The sequence below is a fragment of the Rhipicephalus sanguineus genome, chromosome 1, assembly GCF_013339695.2.
Source record: "Rhipicephalus sanguineus isolate Rsan-2018 chromosome 1, BIME_Rsan_1.4, whole genome shotgun sequence".
NCBI classification, from domain to species: Eukaryota; Metazoa; Arthropoda; class Arachnida; order Ixodida; family Ixodidae; genus Rhipicephalus; species Rhipicephalus sanguineus.
Window position 1 is genome coordinate 82566479 of NC_051176.1, and position 12854 is coordinate 82579332.

At 45.6% G+C, this 12854-nt stretch overlaps 1 protein-coding gene across 1 annotated transcript in view; it reads right to left on the bottom strand.

Annotated features, from left to right (window-relative positions):
- Positions 1-508: 508 nt before the first annotated feature.
- Positions 509-12854, bottom strand: part of LOC119393481 (uncharacterized) — a 93756-nt gene continuing 81410 nt past the window's right edge. Inside the window, exons 7-9 of the mRNA XM_049420264.1 lie at positions 7706-8011; positions 3483-3821; positions 509-792 (exon numbers count right to left, since the gene is read on the bottom strand). Coding sequence (XP_049276221.1) covers positions 509-792; positions 3483-3821; positions 7706-8011 — 929 coding nt within the window. The remainder of the gene's footprint in view (positions 793-3482; positions 3822-7705; positions 8012-12854) is intronic.

The following is a 12854-nucleotide window of genomic DNA, read 5'->3' on the forward strand; positions in this document are numbered from 1 at the left end:
TTGTATTTTTTTGCCAGATGAGTGAAACGGTTACAAATGACGAGACAATGCATTTCTGGAAGTCACTTTCATCTTGCAGCTCTTGACCTATAATTCTTCCAGTCTTGTCAGTTCATTCACCCGTAACAGCTCTTTGGAAAGGCGGTGTAGAGTATCTTGGGTTGGAATCAAAATTTTGCTACCATTTCTTTCGAGTCAAACAAGATATGGCATACACCACTCAGCACTGCTTGCTCTCCTCAGCTGCCGTTTTATGTGTGAAGTACAAGTGCCACCCACAACTAACAATCAAAAGACTAATTCACAGGCTGAGAAGAAACATACTAAATGATTGCTTGGGGCTGCATGCAACCAGAATCACGTAAGCGGATAGTGCACATCGTCACATGTTAGTCGGCGTTTGTGGTGCCTTGACTTCCTTCCTGCGTCCTTGTTTGCACGCCCTGTTTTTTAGAATGACAGAGCATACTTCCAAGCTGTTGGGCATCAAAAGGGAATACATAGCATCTTACAAAGAATCAGCATCACATGAGCCAGCGCGCACCGGGTTCATCAGTTCCTTTATACCACTCAATTCACTGACACTACTGTCACTGCAGCTGCTGGAGTCACATCCCAGAGTAATTATGATGCTGTCGAGCGTGCTTTCGATTGCACCATCCTGCTCCCAGGCCTCCTCTTCAAGACGCACCACATGAGCGCAGTTGCGCGCCCAGTTTTCTGCAGTCACAAGGGCAATGGCTTCGTCCAGAAGTTTTTCGACTCCAGCAAGAGTGAACGACCTGTTGTTGGCTGCAATATACCCCGTGACCTGGCTCCATACCATTTCAATAGGGTTGAATTCACAATGGTAAGGAAGAAGCCGAACGATGTCATGACCAGCAACCTTGGCCAGGGCATCAATCCGGTATCCAAAAAAAACGCTGCTTGTTTTGGTTAACCAGCTGAATGACCTCGGGCTTCAACTGATCATTAGACCACGGGATGTTTTTTTTTAGTCAACCAAGACTGAATCTCGGCCTTGCGCGACGACGTCGAGGGCACCTTTTCGAGCTGAACACTATGGTATGAAGCATTGTCCATGACAATTACGCTCCGTGGCTCAATGTTTGGTAGAGAGAGAGAGAGAGAGAAAACTTTTATTTGTGAAGGCCTCAAGGATTATCCTCGTTGGGTGGAGCCCTTAGTTCAGGGCCCCATCGGCCCGCGCCACCATCTCTCAAAGCGTGGGCCATCCATGTCACTGTGGTAGTCACTGGTAACACTCTTTTTCGCCCGGAAAACGAAAGATGCCCCATCCACGAAGCCGTTTTCGCTTCAAGCATTGAGGACAATGAGCCGACCACCCTTTCCGCTCGGTGCGTGAAGCCCAGTTGTGAGACCCTTGCGGAAGGCGTCCTCACGTAGTGACACAGTGGCGTCCTCTCATACTTTTTCCTTGGTGTGCCCAGCATTCACCCAAGTCTCGTCAAGGTAGTATATAGCCCTGCGAAAGCGAGAGGAAAATGTGCCAGGTTTCTGTTTTTAACGAGAGGAGTCAGTTGAGACAGAAGAAATTTATGATGTGCATCTAATATCATTCTACCGGGCAGGCAGATATTTGCAGTTTTTGGGTGGTACTGGAAAGTACAAAAATAAAAAACATGTTCGCAGAAGGTACCTATTCACATGAATAACAAAATACCTTCATTCATAGCTGTCCATACTTCATTAAAACACGCCGATACCTACTTGTACCTTAGCTTGCTTAACAAGAATAACTGGCAAAATACAAATAATAGCCACAGACGCAGAAGCAAGCCATAAAAAAATAGAAATCAAGATGAACGGCAACATGTTATGAGGACGGGTGAATTAAAAATTAAATATTTAGCGGTACCAGAACTTCCATCGTTATTTCATCTTCCTACTCTTTCAACTCTGAATTTTTACATGCGGCATTTGTGTTTTAATTGACATCGTTGACATTTATATCTCTGTCCAACAAATCGAAGCAGTAACTGTACGTACCGTTTATCCTTTCGCATTTCTCGAATGGTCCGCAGATATTTCCGCCGCCCCACGATGATGTCGTCCCTTTCCAGCAGTGCACAGTTACGTTTTCGCTTCCGAAATGCAAATCCAATGTCATTCAGAAGCCTGAGTATCGTTCTGACACTCAGCTGCTTCGGTAGTCCCATGTCGGTGTCGCCGATTACCTCACTGAGGATCTTTTCTGCCGTTGGCGCCTCGTTGCGAAGGTATTACTGATGTACTTTCCGGCGAAGAGCAGACAGGGTAAAACTATCGTATCGCTGCACTCTTGTCTTTCCAGTAACTTTTTCTGGTGATTCAGCCGCGAAACGAAGCCTTTTACGCTTCGGGGACTCCAGGGTACCCTTTAAAACATCCGCCTTGAGCTGCGCGACAGTACGCTCGCTCAGGCCGGTAAGCTGGCTAACCGAACGAAACACGGAAGCGACGGAGGGTCCCGGTTGCGTCAGTCTCATTAGGGCGTACGCGTTGCCAACCAATTGTTTGGTTTGTTTCGACAGCTTTTGGTACTCAAGCTTCTCGAATATCCTGTGCAATTGGAGAGTAACTGGAGGAAGAAGGCATTGGCGACGCGGAGGCCATTTTTTTTTCTGAAGGGAGATGGTGAAGGAAGAGCGCCAATGCGACGGCAGTGGAAAACGCGGCAACTAAAAAAAACAAAAAAAAATCTAAAATCTAGCGCTATTGCACATAATATCACTAATATTTTCTGACATTATCAATTAGCAGCTAAAATTATAACTGCACATTTTTAAATAATTAGGTTACGCACAAAAAGCTTTTGTTTTTTGCGGAACTAGTTCCAGCTGCGCAGCGACACTGACGAAACGGCGTGGTTCGGCTCTGTAGCCTTGACTGCATTGCCACAGCAACTTGTCCCCGAGTATAAAGAGGCGGTAGTGTGCACCAGTTTCCCCTTTCATGTGGAAAGCAGTACGTCGGACAGAAGGGGTGCTGTCTGAATGACAGGTTACCAGAGCACTGCACCCTTGTAAAGAATGGCAATGATGGGTTGCTCGCGATGCATTACAGAGCTCGTGGGTGCGCCTCGTTTTTTGAGAACACTAAGGTGTTATCGTCCAACCACGATGAAGTAACCAGATAGCAGCCGCCAAAATTGAAAAGTTGGGTAGTGACTGTGTAAGCACGCCATCCCTGTCCCTTTCAGGTAAAGAACTGTAATTCTTGAACGTGCATTAGTTTGCGATTTGTTTAGCATATCTTGTAAAAAACCGTATGATAGGAAAAATGCACTTTTCTGCGCATGACATCTGGGCGCACTGTGTGAGCATCACCACTGTATATATTCGTGCTTCGGTCACAATAAACCATTTTGTTGAAAGTTGCCGCTCGTGTCGTGTCCTCCCTTCTTGTCCTTGTGGTGCTTTGTGCTAAAGGTCGCTTCACTTTACGCTGTTTTATAAAAGGCATGTTTCTCATGGACTCACCCTCAGGAACAGTTTCCGCTGTGATCGATGTCTCTGGACCCACGAGAACTTCCCCGAAGTGCCCGACGCCGCGCGCGCTGGCAAACAGTGTGTATGTACGTCCAGGCTTCAAAGGCAGCTTGGCGTAGAGGTATGTCTTGCTTCCCGTCTTATTTACAGGCAAATCGAAATCCCTCGCTCCTTCGTTGCGTTGATCATTTTGCTCCCATCGCAGACGAAAGCCCACTGGATTAGAGTTCCAAGAGATTGGTTCGAAGATGGTTACGGCCAGCTCTCCCGCACTGCCCTGCTCTATTCCAGACTGGGAATGCACCCCGATTTCTCGTGGGGCTTCCGGGGCTGTAAAAAAAATCACGCACACCCTTTGTCGTACTTTATTACACGTGTGTGTGTGTGTGCGTGTGTGTGTGTGTGTGTGTGTGTGTGTGTGTGTGTGTGTGTGTGTGTGTGTGTGTGTGTGTGTGTGTGTGTGCACGCGCGCGCAGAAAACAGGAGTACCGAGGGCCTCGATAAGCATAATAAAGCCAGAAGAAAATGAGAGCCAAAAAAAGCATATGTAAAATTTCTTAATTATTACTTACTTAAATGACGAAATGATAAGGAGAGAAAGGGAATCAGGGGGAACAAGCAGAGCTGGCCGCAGGTTGTAGATGAGCCCACGTCTTCGTATTTAGCGTGAGATGCCCTCATCATTGGGCGCCGTTTCACGTACCACTTTCTTGGAATAACAGAGAGCTCAGCTAGTTGGTACGTATTTATTGTAAAAGACTGGGCCTGCAAACATGGACACAAGAGAAAAGTCTTTACTTCTCTCTTGTGTCCGTGCTCGCGCTTTCTTGGGTACTTATGTGTCGTAGTAATTATTTGTTATAGGCTTCTGCGTTCTGTTATCTTTTTGGCTGAAGAAGACATATAGTCGTATAGTGCACCCTTTTGCATCTAACGACTTCTATTACGTGGGATATAGAACGTGCTCCGCACTGGCGTTCAGCTGCGCCTTTTCAAGGCCCTCCTTGTCCACTAAGTCTGACAAGGCTATTCAAATTGTAGCGCTTCCTGGCGTTTGTTTATTGGAGTACAGGTGCTTCCCGCCGAAGTTCTTTAAATGGGCCCTGCAACACTTTTTCAGCATGGTTAGAAAACACGCGACCCAAACATTATAGCGCAGCAGGAGACCAGGGATTTACAATAAATTCTCAAATTCAGCTAACAATCGGTTCCTCTTCGCTCGAGAAATGATGCTATTTACTCAAGATCTCTGCGTAATTGATTCAAGTTCCAGGCTATTGGCTGATTAGAACACGCCGCGCTAGGTAGTTACAGCGGCCGCCGTGGGAGGCCGCCACTTGACTCCGCGCGCGCGCGATCTCACTGAAAGTACGCCGCGCGTTCGAAGAAAAAAAAATGCTCAAGGTCACGAAGCGCACGTGACGCACCTTCTTTCCCCGTCCCATCCCTCCCTGCTTATCTTCCAGCGGTTTCGTCGAGAGGAGAGAAGAGAGAAAGCAATGACAGCGTTCGACAAATCTTTGTAACTCCGCTTGTACTGGATGGATTCTAGAAATTTTTTCTGTGGTCGATTCTTGAGGCAATAAGCTGCTTTAGTGAAATGATTCCATGGTTATTTCGAAAAGTGTTGCAGGGCACCTTTAAAATTGCTTGCGCACGCTTCGCATTGTTTATGCATACCCAAAGAAAGGTTCATCGCTGCAAGCTGCCTTGATCTGCCTTTTTTTTTGCTTTAGCCACGTACGACGCACGATGCATATACATACCGGCTCAGATATTGTTTTTCTAAGCAAACAAGTATACGCTTAGGTAGGCCTTATAAAGTGGCGGCTACGATCTCCATTTGGCGAAAGAGGAGGACCTACAGGGTGCTTTTTTCTTTAAATATACAGATTTTTATAAATATTATACGACAGTCACGCTCCGGTCGTTTGCGCACGCGTACTCTATGCCGTGGCGGAAATACTGTGCTGCAGCTGAAATGACGTTGAGGAGACTAATTAACAAAAAAAAAACGTATGCAGTTGCATTCAACGTGAACGCTGTAGGAGGTGCGGAGCAGTGATTCGCCTGTCCTTCAACGACGCACGCGTTCACGGGCCAGCACGCACTGGCGTTCCAAACTTGCAGCCTACTCCGCGTCCATGGCGGGAAATGAAATCTTCATTTGTAACGCAGTGGCGCCCTCTGCCCTCCTCCATTCCTTTCTCCTCGCCCTCAGGTCGCACCTCCTCACCTTCACTATTATTTTCCACACCACTGATATAATATACTATACGCGGCTATGATATGCTTTATCCTCCCCCTCCTCATTTCCATCCTCACCCTGACATCTCTCCTCCTCATTCTCACTTCGCTTTCCCACACTTTGCTATATCGTATTATACACGGCTATTTTAGGCTTTACCCTCCCCTCCTTCTTTGCCTCATCCTCACCCTCACATCACTCCTCCCTACCCTCACTTAACTTTCCCACCCCTTGATACACTATACTATACATGGCTACGCATACTATGCTGGCTATGCTATGCTTTACCTTCTCCCATCCTTCCATGCTATACATGGCTATGCTATACATGGGTTTCCCTGCGTGACGTCAAGCGACGATATGGGACGACAGCATATGATGACAGCATATCCCTTTCCTTTTTCTCTCCTCACCCAAACTTCCCTTTTCTGCCTCCTTGCTTTACATGGATATGCTACAGATGGCTGTGCTATACGTGGTTTTGCCTGCGTGAAGCCATAGTTAAATAAGTTACGCTTTACCCTCTTCCATCCTCCTTTCTCTCTTCCTCACCTTCACTTCCCTTTCTCACACTATTACTATTCCATACTATACATGGCTGTGCTATACATGGTTTTGACTGCGTGATCGCACACATCGCTATGCTATGCTTTACCCTATCCCCTGTTCCTTTCTTTCCTCCTTAGCCACATTTCTCTTTCCAGCACCCATACTAGACGATACTATACATGGCTTTACAATACATGGTTTTGCTTGCGCGACGCCCTACATAGCTATGCTATGCTTTACCCTCCTTCTTTCCTTCTCACTCGCGCATCTCTTTCCCACCCCCTGCTATACATGGTTATGCTATACATGGTTTTGCCTGTGTGACGCCATATAGGGCTATGGTATGCTATACCCTTTCCTTTGCTCCTTCCGCTCCTCGTCACCCTCACTGCCCTTTCCCGCCCCTTGCTGTATATCGCTATGCTACAGATGGCAGTGCTATACATGGCCGCGTTTTCTGCGCGCCGGGAGCGATCAGTTTCGATTTCGCCCTTGAGATTCCATAATGAATATCTCGAATTACGTGCAACTTTGGTAATTTCCAAATAATGGGTATGCCATAAATTGTTATGCTCTGCAACTTTCTTCTATAAACTGCCCCGAAATCAACAATTAAAAAGTTAACATACATTTCTTTTTTTAATTCTTCTCCTCAATGTCATTTTAGTTGCGGTAAAGTATTTCCGCCTCGACATAGAGTACGTGTGCTAAACCTACTAGAGCGTGATTGTCATAGAATTTTTATAGAAAATCTCCATTGCCTAAAAAACGCCATTTCTACTTTTCAGTGTTTAAAAACTCATGCTGCAATGAGGACAAAATCAATTAACACCTCTTATAAGATGGGACAATGGACATTTTCGTACTACAGTTTTTATACACAATATTGAACTGGTGGCGGTAACATTATGCTGCGCCACACTAAACAGAACGTAAGCTTTATTCGTGATTAAATCGTGACAAATTCAAGTAATGTTGCTCCATATTTCAAGTTTATGGCACGTTTGCACCAAGTAGAAAGAACCATACATTAACATTGCTGAATGACCACTATCTGTCGGTCTTGCTCGCCTATAGTCAATGTGAATCCGTTCACATCGGTTCCAGTGGCATTACGTCACTTGCTCATTGAAGGTTGACCGACCTCGCGACGTACCTTAGAGCGGGACTGACACGATAAACTGAACTTTGCCGTCCAGCATATACCACTTGTGGCATATGCTGGCGGCACTGACCCACACATCATGCATCCCCACGATAATCAAAGTCTTGCGTAAACGTAGATTATGAAGCCTGCATCAAAATAATACGCATAATCGCTGACCAGGTTTAGCGCTTTTATAAATATAATTGTTATCAAATGTCTCATACATATTAATAAGAACAAAACACAATCTAAATTCGCAAACATGCTTACCAGTAGCTGGAGATCGCACGCTCAAAAGTGCTGCCCTCCCAAGTTTCAGCTGGCCGTCAACGTCCACGTAGAAAGGCCGGAGCGTAATATTGTATTGGCTGTATCTCGTGAGGCATTCAGCCGTGTATTCACTCAGCAAAGGTGACAGCGTTGTCTGAAAAGTGTGGTCTGAGGAGGTACCGCGTAAATAGTATCCCGCCAGGTCAGAGCTCGGTGGTACGCTCCACGTCCACGAAAGCAGTAGGGAGCCGTCGGGATGGCTGAGGCTGGTGAAGTTCAGTTCGTGCATGTGGATATGATCCAATGCTGCACGGAGAACATGTTTTAGTAAAGCAAATAAATAGCGCTTTCTTTTTGTGCCGGAAATGTCTGACACACTTTAATATTAAATTATAAAGTAGCGCCTATATAAAACTCGTTGCCAGAGGCCAAATTACACGTTGCAGATTCTTGGAAACATTCAACACCTTTTGCCAATAAGAAATGGGCAAGCAAGGGATGAGAAACAGAACTGAATTTATCCGTAACCGGAAGCCCACCTATGTAGCATTCATTAAAGAACTTCTAATCAAAACATGTGGATCACCGATTAAAATGCTCACTCAACAATTAGTCTCCAATAAGAAAAAATGAGATACATCATGCGCCTGTTTGAATCGGAAGTGGGCCAGATCCGCTTTTAATCGATAGGCGTGCTGCGGGAAGAGCTCGTGATAATCAACGTTGCTATCGTGCTTTTAAGCATCAAATGCTTTTAGCTCCCAGTGTCGGCAGCCTTCAAGCGACCTTGAACCAAATGCCAGTGCCGTTACTTCAAAGAGACATCCTGGCAATCAGATGAGATCACACGGGAATTTTGTACGAGACATCCGGCAATCAGCCCAAAAGTTTACACCGCGGTCTTTCGCAGTCACTCCTTACAGGGCTGCATTATATACCCTGGCAGGGATCCAAACAAGTTAGAAAACATATTACTTCACAGTTCTCCTTAGTGTTTGATCACATTACTACTGAAGCTCTAACTTCTGATAGCCGAAACCTTCTTTACCTGCTACAATGTCGACGTTGCAAAGGCAGCATGCACTTGCTCATTTAAGGGCAAGCGCCCTGCGTGTGCACTTTTGAACGCCAGCGGTACAGTGAACTAGAAGAGAAGCGACCGCCGGGGGCCGCGCCTTGAGAGAGGCCGCGCATCAGTCGCCGACTGCGCTGCGAGGTGCCCCGCAGTCAAAGGAATGTGGGGCGCTTCGCATTACGCGCGCACGGAAAGGCGACAAATGATGCAGTAAAGGGTGATATGGGATAGGCAGGCTTTGAAGTGAGAGAAGCTACGGCAAACTTCGGTTCGATGAGAGACTAAGGGATATGACAGACTGTAGATGGACAGAGAAAGTGCTCAGTAACTTAGTGGAGAAAAGAAACTGGTAGGCTCACCGGCAAGTACACGGCTGATAATGTAAGATACACGGCAACAAAACAACGTTAAATGCAAAGTCGGAGAAGGGGAATTAGATAGCAGCAGTGGAAAGAAAAAAATAAAAAACGGTTCTGAGTGACTAGCGAAAGGGTAAAGACGAAGTAAGGAGGGATGCATACAGAAGCTGTAGCATGGTTTTACAGCGAGCTTTAATAAAAAAAGAAAAATATGAAGATGTATTTGCTCTGGGAAAACGAGAAAATGACACTTGATTAATTCGCATATTCGTTCGGGCACTTGCGTACATGAATTCTTTATTTTTAGGGATGCATATGCAGCACGTGCTGGACAGAAGGTAAACGTACACGACAAATATAAGTAAAAAGAGATTGGAGGATTGGTGATGGACAAGCAGGCAGAAAGGACAAAACAAAATAGCATGAAAACCAAAATGGATGATTGGGCGAGTTGGTCATTCATGATGCTTGAAAAACGATCGCGTAACTTAAACTTAGGAAGGAAAAGACAAGCGCATGTTACCAACCGAAAGCTTATGTGGAAAGCATTGACATATATACACACATATATAAACTTTCAGTTGGTAGTATGCGCTTTCCCTTGCCTTCCTAAGTTTAAGTTACGTGCTCGTAGTTTAAGTATCATGAAAACCAAGGTTATACACCCGTTAAACGCAGGAAGTTAAGCTATGTATTTACCGTATTTTTGTTTTCTTTTTTTGCCATAGGAAGAACATTTTCATTCAAGTAGACAACGCATTTAGGCGACTTAAAAAGATGCTTAGTGGCGCACATCAATCGTTCCATTCACGCTGTGGCCCTTGACAACACGAGCGCGAAATTATATATCGCTGTGCGTTTTAAGTGTTTTTGCTTTTTTTTAGTGAGGAGGATACAACTTTATTAAAAAGAAATTTCATGGGTTTGGGGTGGGCCGCTTGTCTGCAGCGACCTCTTCTGCCCATGCAATGACTGATTTCTGCAGTTTTTCGTCGGGGGACCGTATTAAGGTCTCCCATGTCGTTTCCGAGGGAGTTGGCAGAAGCTCTCTGGGTGGGGGAAGGCCCTCGCATTCCCACAAGATGTGACTTTGGTTTACTATGGCATTTTTATTGTAATTTTTGCATGTTGAGTCAACCTCTCGGCCTGTGAATATTGCTAAGCTCAGGTGTATGCCTGAGGTGTTTGAACTGCTGCTTGTTTAATAATTACGCGTTCATTGATCATGTATCATGTTATATTCCTTTTGTTTCAACTTGATGTTCGCTGTACTAATTTAGTTCTTTTTTGTCCTTAGCTATGTGCTGAGAAGTTACGCTACGCCGTTTTGCATCATAGTGCTGACCGCCCCTCCCCCCCACCGCCCTTACGCGATGCAATTCAGGCTTTTAGGGCACTTCAATAAATAAGAAAATAATGTGATTCCAGAGTGATTGCGGCAGCTTTATTAAACCCAGTTTTGTGTGCACCGAATAATCGGTCACTGTTCTTGTGAATATCTTCAATGTTTTCGTCGGTTTGAAATTTTTTGCTTGACCAATGAAAGTGCGTGCAAACTGTTTATTTCCATTGTGCATTTCTGCACGACGTTGTTAATATTATTATGCCATGGAAGACGTTTTAATCTGTGTACAATTGGGCTGTGTGCTTGTACCTAACTATAGTGCATTGTCTGGAGCTGGGACTTTTTGTTTATTTTTGTTCTGCACTCCAAATCCTTTGCACTCTCAAACCATTAAACGTGCAATAAAAGACCGAAGCTAATAGGATGTCTGTAATAGTGGTTGTTTTCACATCATCTGTCCATTTTGCTGATTTTAAAGTGATGTGTCAGTGTGCGCAAGCTGCAGTGTTGTGTACCGCAGCCGCCATCGCATAGAAGCGGCGCAAAAAAAAACAAGAAAAAACATTAGTGCGCCACGGCATTTCCTAAAATACATAAAGAGCAAATGTCAGGGACTATAACAGTCTATTTATCTTGAAGAATGCGTCGTGAGTGCGATAGAAGGAGAGGAGAAGCTACGGAAGTATCGGTCAAAGCCTACACGCCGCGCCGGCTTCGATGCACGCCTCCCGTAGTCGGGTAGTCGGCGATGACAGCGCCACCGCTACTTCCACCGCCGCGAGAGCCGCCCAAGGAGCGCGGTCGTTACACTGCCCCTTTATAGTTCACTGTACCAGCGGTCAGCAGGTAAACGGGTTTACGGTGCGTGCGGCTCACCATCCTGGTGTCGCGCTGTGGCCACATACGATAGGCAAAATACAAGATTTGTTTCCCACAGTAACAGCAAATAATTGCGTTCATGTAGACGAGTGCACTGTGCAGTGCGGTGTAGTGTGGTAGTTTGGTGGGGTGTGTCCTTGCCAACATGCACAAGATTGTGGCTAGTCTAATCTCCAGTCAATAGGCTTTACCGGTGGACATTTCATGCTTACATCTACTCTCGATTATGGGAGAGCCAGGCATTTCTTCCTTGGTGATGGAACTTAAATGGGACTACAGCATTATACAGGGTGTCCCAGCTATCTCTAGCCAGAGTTTAAAAATATGCCGACGCACTCCATCAGTACGCGATTAAATGCATGGTGCTGACTATTGCGTGGAGTAAGTCATGCTATTTTTGTGCTCTTCTTAATTGCTAAATTAGGCATTTTTAATGAACTAGAGAGTGAGTAGAAATAGTAGAGAAGGAAAGGCAGGGAGGTTAACCAGTTTAGGAAAACTGGTTTGCTACCCTACACATGGGAAAGGGTGGGGGAGATTTAAAGGTGGAGAGGAAAGAGAGAGAGAAAGATTTTAAGAAAATGGAAGCATCTCTTAATGAACTAACTTTTGAAGCAAAAACGCTGGGGAAAAATGGCAATGAAAAAAGTTGTAGATCACTTCGCAAAACGTCCGATGAGACAGTTTCTAACTTTCTATCCAATAAGTATTAGTGTTTTTCTGCTTACTACAGATGTTCGCTAAATACAAAAAATACCACGTGACATGGCCGCTTGCGCGCCTATGCGCGCCGTGATTGCATTGCTTCCTAACGTTTCGTGTGCAAACGAACATACCATTTGGCCGGGTGCGCTGCCTCGATAGGGCAGCAACGATGGTGGTAGCTGTGCGATGACGCACATTTTGCTAGCGGCAACACGAGCGATAACCACTCCATATCTGCTCATCGCTGTCATTAACCACCGCGACAGAAGTATGTCGTTTGTACGGGGAACGTTAGGAATCACTGACATCACGACGCGCAGAGGCGCGCAAGCGGGCGTGTCACGTAGTATTTATTTACTTTATTTTTTTTGAACTTCGCGTGCATCTGTAGTAACCTGAAAAACACGAATACTTCATACATAGAAAGTTATCAGAATAATAATATCTGGGGTTTAACGTCCCAAAACCACGATATGATTAATATAATAATAATAATAATATCTGGGGGTTAACGTCCCAAAACCACCATATGATTATGAGAGACGCCGTAGTGGAGGGCTCCGGAAATTTCGACCACCTGGGGTTCTTTAACGTGCACCTAAAGCTAAGTACACGGGCCTCAGACATTTTCGCCTCCATCGAAAATGCAGCCGCCGCGGCCGGGATTCGATCCCGCGACCTTCGGGTCAGCAGTCGAGCGCCATAACCACTAGACCACCGTGGCGGGGCACGATATGATTATGAGAGACGCCGTAGTGGAGGGCTCCGGAAATTTCGACCACATGG